General features: G+C 34.7%; 1 protein-coding gene across 4 annotated transcripts in view; it reads left to right on the top strand.

Moving 5' to 3' along the window:
- VSTM2A (V-set and transmembrane domain containing 2A) overlaps positions 1-6,878 on the top strand; it is a 32,084-nt gene that overhangs the window by 21,744 nt on the left and 3,462 nt on the right. Inside the window, exon 5 of one of the 4 annotated variants that reach the window (XM_005419311.2) lies at positions 1,705-3,302. The exons of 1 other annotated variant lie outside the window; for it this stretch is intronic. In XM_005419311.2, coding sequence (XP_005419368.1) covers positions 1,705-1,781 — 77 coding nt within the window. In that variant the 3' untranslated portion in view covers positions 1,782-3,302. Of the gene's footprint in view, positions 1-1,566; positions 1,681-1,704; positions 3,303-6,878 lie in introns of those variants that run through there. 2 more of the 4 variants (XM_005419310.2, XM_031055666.1) reach the window with 2 other exon arrangements.

A 6,878-nucleotide genomic window follows, 5' to 3' on the forward strand; every position in this document is an offset into this window, starting at 1 on the left:
TCTTGCAGAGGGATTGAACAAAGTCATGCTGCAGTAAAACTAAAACCAGAAATTGAACTCTTGGGTTCAGGATCATAAATACTATCTGTGTGAGAACAACACACAGCAAAAAGTTGCAGCAAATTTGCTTGTGCGTCTGCCTGTTTGTAATACAGAACAAGTGTCCTGAGAAGCACAGCAAACTACGGCAGTGTACTATGAGTAATGTTATCGGACGGGCAAGAGAACGGTAGGGCTTCCCAATCATGCCTTCTTTCAGTAGAAACTAAGCTCAAAGTTCCCTTGGGCTTCTCTTGGAAAATGTTATTAATGTCTTTGAGACAAGTTTTCATTTAAAAGTTAATATTTATTTAGCAATTCAGTTCACACATGTAGAATTGAAATATCACTATTGCTTAGATATTCTTGTGTATGTGACAGAGGACTAGGGGTGTTTTATGGAAACTGCTATATATGTAACATCTCACACCATATATTTAGCAAAGCAAGTAGTGTTTATCTAAAATCTGTGATTTAGTTTTATCCCCATTTCAAAAAGGAAAAAAATTACTAAAGACAGGAACAGAAAGACTTCTTGCTTCTCTTATAGTTAGCAGATACATAGAACATTGTTACATCTGAAAACTTTTAAAAAACTGAGCGCTTTCCTGGATTTCTTTTTGCTTTCATTGTATATATTCTTTATGATAAGATAAATGTGCTTTTGGAGGCTGAAATGAAATCCATAATTTAGTTTAATATTAAGTTCTTTACAAAAATATCTTATACATGATTAATAGATTTAAAAAAAACCTGACAATGTATTTCAAGTCCATCATTATGGATTGCTTATAACACCATTGTTACCCTGTTATAGGACTGATGCCTGTAACCATCAATAGTATTTATCCTTTTCAAATACACAACACAGATATAAAATCTATTAATCATGCATCAACCTGTTATAAGCTGAACTTCTACTTACAGTGCTACCAAATTACATTTATAGTTTTGACCTCAAGTAATTAGTTTCAAATTCTGAATGTAATTCCAAATGATGCAGGGAGTTATCAAGCACTGAGACTTGGCATCTAAGACAACTAAATACTCCTGCCCTTGGTGTGTGAACATTTCACTTTATTCAGTCTAGCCCTGAATGGTTTCATTCTGCTAGCATACTAAAGTCGTGGGTTTAGAAATAATTATACAGACCATTGTTTTCATAGCTTTTTGAAAAGAAAACAAAGTCTGGGATAATATAATTTTTAAAAAAATAAATATTTCAAACCTTTTGCCAGTCTGTTTCCCCCTTGTAAATAGCACAGTCATTTGCCTGTATCTCCCCTGGTTATAAGAAAACACTCTTTAGCCACTAGATGACTTTTTGTTAGAAGTCAATGATGTGATGCTGGAAATGATTTCGTAAAGAACGCTCTGAGGTGGAAGGTGTTTGGTTTTGTTCCTCTCTGTTTATGGTTTCATTGGGTAATATTGTTTAAAAAGGCAAGGGGAAAAAAAAAGAAGCAAATCAAAACAAAAGAAAACCTCCCCGGGACTGAAATACTTTGTATGTGTTGTTGTTTGCAGTGCATGCCAAGACATTCATGGGCACCAGAGCCAACCTGGCGAGCTAATTAAATAAATAAATGTATATGTTTAAAACAGCCTTATAAGGAGCATTGGAAATCTACAAGATGAGCGAATATCTTATAACTTCTTCCGCAGGTGCGAGGATAGCTACAAGCCATGGACTTTCTGTCCTGCTTCTTGTTTGTGGCTTTGTGAAGGGTGCTTTGCTTTAATCTAAAAGTGCTGACTTTTTCCAATATCACTTTCTCTTCTTAAAGCAAAGAGCAAATCGCCTGTAAAATCCACGGAGCGGACAGCAAAGTTGACCCTAACCTCCAACCACCACTCTGCACCCAATGTACTCTAAATCTCTACACAAGGAGCACCTTCTTCAGGAAGTACAAACAAAATTACTAAATAAATAAAATAAAATAAATATTATAAAAAAGAAGAGGATACCACATGTTTTCTTGATATATCTTATTTTCTTTGGCTTATCACTGATATTTTATTTGAAGAGAACTGGTGTGATGTAATCAAACGTTTTGTAACAGCAAGACCTAGTTTCCTTTTCTTTCGGCAAGGAGAAGCCTCATCCTTGACTTCTCAGGGGTTGGCCTGTGAGTCCTCAGTTTTACAGAATTAACCATGGATGACATTTGGTTTCCTACGCTGAAAGAACCGTTCCAGCCTGGAAGCAAAAAGAGGCCAAATAATGAAACAAACTGTAGTGATTGAACATAAATAGAATACACACAAACTTTATCAAAAAGTCCTTTTTTTCTTTTTCTTTTTTTTTTTTTTTTGCATGAGGAATAGGAATATTCTACTAAGCAGCTCAGCAGACTAGGGGATGTTGTTTCTGAAAAACATATGAAGATATTTTTCTTTTGAGATTTTTTTCTTTTTGCTTTCCAATGTATTATTCTTTTCCCCCTTTGAGGTTTTTTTCCTGTCTTTCTGTTTGTTTCTTGTTCATTAATGGCAAGTACCAACTTAGGCCAACCCCTGATGACTATGTGGAGGTTTATATATATACATCCCTTTATTTGTGTGTGTGCGTTCTATATTTCAGTGTGTTTTCTCTAATTTTGCAACTCCTGTATATGCAAAACCAACTTAAATTCTGTAAATTGCTTACAGTCTGTGTGATATAACTTCAGAGTAGACATACTTTGGTCCTCATGCAAGCCAGTTTTTAATATTATCTATATGTCGTGCCACCAAGAAACATCTTTATTTCCTCTTTTGACAAAACACCACTTTTTAGTTTTTAATTCAGTAATGTGTGGATTTTGTAATGCATATATTCACTTTGACTGGTTTGACCCCCTTCAGCTCTCTGTTTACTCTGTAAATGCACATTAAAATTTGTTATGGTCTCTAGACAATGAATTATTTTAGTTTGTACGTTGTGTTGGAGTTCAGATGCTGAAAGCTCTTTGAACTTGTGATGTTTATAGAAGATGAAGTGATTCAATCACTAGAGACTGTAAAATGCAGGTTTACAGTCAAATACTGCACATAAAGGAAGGTTAGAAACAGAAAACAGACAAATAAACCAGAACATGTCTTTAAGGATGTTCCTTTGGTAAAGAGTTTTACGAAAGTGAATTTCTTACACTGATAAAATATATTTGCATCGCAGCTCCTTCTACATGGCCAAAGAAGTGTCTTTCTTTGCTTTTTCTGAAAGAGGATTGTCATTACTCATTGATATTCTTAATTAAAATACTTTTTGTCTGTGAACTGAATGTGAGAATTTTGCTGTTGAATGATGTAATATGTGTTACATGAATTACATTCATTAATGCAGGAAGCAAAAATTGCTACCATTTGCAGCTGCAATCAGGAAGGTTTTTTGCTTTTTCCCGTCTTTCCACTGATGCTGAAAAATTCACACCCTTTCATTTATCAGCACAGACAATCACATACACCACATGCTTATTATGATCTATTTATAGCAGCATTAAGTAGCTGCAGTGTGGTCAGCTGTGTGATTTCTCCTCACTTTGTAAGTACTGCAGAAGAAATTTTAAAAGTATGTTTGTTATCTCACCAGTCTGTGGTCTACAGGCCTAACGTTTTATTTCAAAATGCTCATAAGTCTGATGTCTTCCCCCATTACTTTCAAAGGATAAAGAACAAATAAAGGCATAGAATCATCATTTTCTTAGCCTAATGCTTCAGAACAGGATAACCTATTTGTGCAGATCTAATTTTCCATAAATTCTGTAGTATAAGCTTGACTGGGAGTAGTCAGTCTTTCTTCAGTTTTAGACAAGTCTTAATAGTATTAAAGAGAGCAGAAGTTCGGCATAATACAAAAAAATCAGGTGTAACCATCAGTAGAAATAAAATTTCTTTTATTTCAACATGAAATTTATGACCCGCTTGGAATGTTGTATGTTGAGAAAGCTTTTCTCCATAGTTATAACAGTTTATTAGGCTACTGACAAAGAAATTAAAAACTGCCCCCATTAAAATGTTCTGAATCAAAGCCAATATTGTGGATCAAAGAGAACACAAAGAGGAGAGAAAAAGTCAAAGGTCAGAGCTTTTTGAAGTCTTGCTTTCTGAACACATCTGTGGAACCAAACTTTGAGGGTTCTGGAGAAAAATCTCCGTTTTCTTTGTGAAATGGATATCTGTGACTGGATTATGTGAGAATCTCTTGCTTGGAGCTTGGAAACTTCAGTTTCCATTGGTCTTAACTGGAACCAAATGCTTAATGTCACATTACTGTATTGCTTACTGTATCCATATATCTTGTATGAATATTCCATGTATGCACATAGAGATTACCCATCATGGCATATGGAATTTGACAGCACAGTTTAGCCTCACATTGCTTAAGTTGTTACTATGTTAAACTGATACTGTGTTTTGCTTTATGCTGTTAGCTGCTTGGATATAAATCACCATGTACTAGGAATTCAGATTAAAGAACGAGCTGAAATTAAAAGCAGAATTCCAGATCACTTGGATTAGTGTGATGCAAGCCCAAAAACATTGCCATGTTGGGATCTGCTATTGTACAACTGTGTCAGCAAAAAAAAAAAAAGGACAAAAGAAATCTGTCTTTTGGACAGGACTTTTGAAAAGCCTTTACATTTTTCACGAGATGCTAATAGGACACAGAAATTGTCCTCCTTTCCCTCTTGAAACAACATACCCAAATTCTTTAGATGAGGCTGACTGAGCCCTTCTGGTTGCATATCTAGAGCACAGCTTTAGTTTCGGCCAATCTGTGTAGATGCAGCAGCAACAGGAGCAGGTATTACATTTTTAAATTTTAAACTGTATCTTAACAGCTATTCTTCAAATTAGGAATCCACCTGGAGCTCCTAGAATTTCTCAAAATGGAAGTTAAGATACAGTAGACACCCTTGTTTCTAAGAATTCTGTTATGAATAGTATTTGGCATAGGAATGAAACTACTGCCATTTTCTGCCAGGTGCAGTTCTTGTTTGGACTTAACACAATTAGATTTTATAAAAGGAGCTTAATTAAATCCTGAAAAGCTCCCTGTTGAGTGGGGTATCTAGAAAGGCAATTTGCATCCAGCAGTCGTAACTCTCTCTCAACTCAATGTCCTTACCCGTTTTACAAAATGAGCTCAGTTTTGAGGTGGTCTTTTACATGACTCATGCTTCTCAATTTGTGTCCCCAAAGCCTCGTTGCATATGGTGATGTTCTTCAGGTCTTTCCAGCAGGTTTTGGTTTTCATAGAAGAATAAACATAGGTGAGTATGAAATGCTTTTGTATTCAAGGTATATGCCACCTACACTCACACACTTTGAGATCTGATGTATCATCAAGCTGAAAGAAATATGTTCCAGCCCCATGAGGTGTCAGTGACCGCCTTTGTATTACATGGAAAAAGGATCCATGGCATTTTGGTACTGCTACCAGGGATTAGTACTGCAACAGAGCCTGTCACAAAAATTCTCCTTTCTAATGGTTACTAAATATTCTTTTAAGCTCTGGAACCTTGTGCGTAGAAGTTGCTGCATAAAATATGTGAAAGTCTCTCTCTTAATTGTATTTGGTAAACTTTGCAAAGAAATTTGTGGAGCACGAGAAGGGCTCAGACCATAGATTTAGAAAATCTTGGCAGACTAATTTAAGACTGACAGTTCCTCAGAGCTCCTATTAAGAAATGTACTAGAAAATTTGAATGGTAAACACTGAATCTATCAGAAGTAATTGCTATTTCCTTTTCATTCTCAATATTGAATATTTACAGTACAGCACTACCTGAAGGCAAATATCAGAACTAGGTATAAACATGAGACACCATTGCAAAAATGACAGGACTCTTTGGAAGTTCATCCTTTTTCATCTAATTCAGTGCTACTGTGATTCAAGACCAGAACATATGCTAAAACCAGATTTTTTCACATTCATTCTTTAAAGTACTTTCTCTTTGTTCAAATAAAGTGAGGAAACAATGGCCAGTGCAATAAATCTGAGTGCTTGCCTGATATTTTTTTAACTTCTAATGATCTTTCATTTCTAATGATCTTAAAGTCTAATGATCTTAAGTGATATCATAATTTAAATCCTTATTTAAAAAAACCCAACAAAATCCCCCTCCCCCCAAAAAACCAAAACCAACACAGCTAACAAGCTTAAATTCCTTCCTTAAAAAAAAATAAATAATCAAACCTGTGTCATTTGCAGGATATGGGAACATTTTTCCACGACATTACTGTTGGTAAATGTCAAACGTTGTTTATAGAGCTAAAAGCATTAGGAACCAAGATTGGGATCATCATACTTTGTAATATAAATTTTTAAAGGTTAATCTTACATGATTAGCTCAGCTAAACAATGCTAAGCACACAGTAAATTGATTAATGCAACTCACTATAAATGCCTTCAATCTTTTGTTCCGAGCTTCCTAAATATTGATCTATTTAATTTCACAGTCATAAAGTTTGCACATACATTGACATATCTGAAAGATTATACATAGTTTTTCTACTGTTATTCATCCAAAGAAATGTAAGAAGAAAAGTTTAATTCGTCTGTAACAAGAATTACAATCAACTGGAGAAGATACATGCAAAGAAACAAATGTGTGCTTTCCTGAGATTCAAGTTTAATTGCAATTCATTACTTAAATTCTTTTTGTGCCATTCTTTTTTTTACCAACATTTCAATCAACTTCTAAAACAATACTATATATCTTATTACTCCTTTCAAGGTGACAGGACAAAATAATGTCACATTTGTTATGAAAAATCTAGGGGGAAAAAACAAATTTTTGCATTTAATAACATTTTAAACTCTCACTGTTTACAGTGTCCTATCACCTCAAAAT

This window comes from Geospiza fortis, unplaced genomic scaffold (assembly GCF_000277835.1).
Source record: "Geospiza fortis unplaced genomic scaffold, GeoFor_1.0 scaffold206, whole genome shotgun sequence".
Classification (NCBI taxonomy): domain Eukaryota; kingdom Metazoa; phylum Chordata; class Aves; order Passeriformes; family Thraupidae; genus Geospiza; species Geospiza fortis.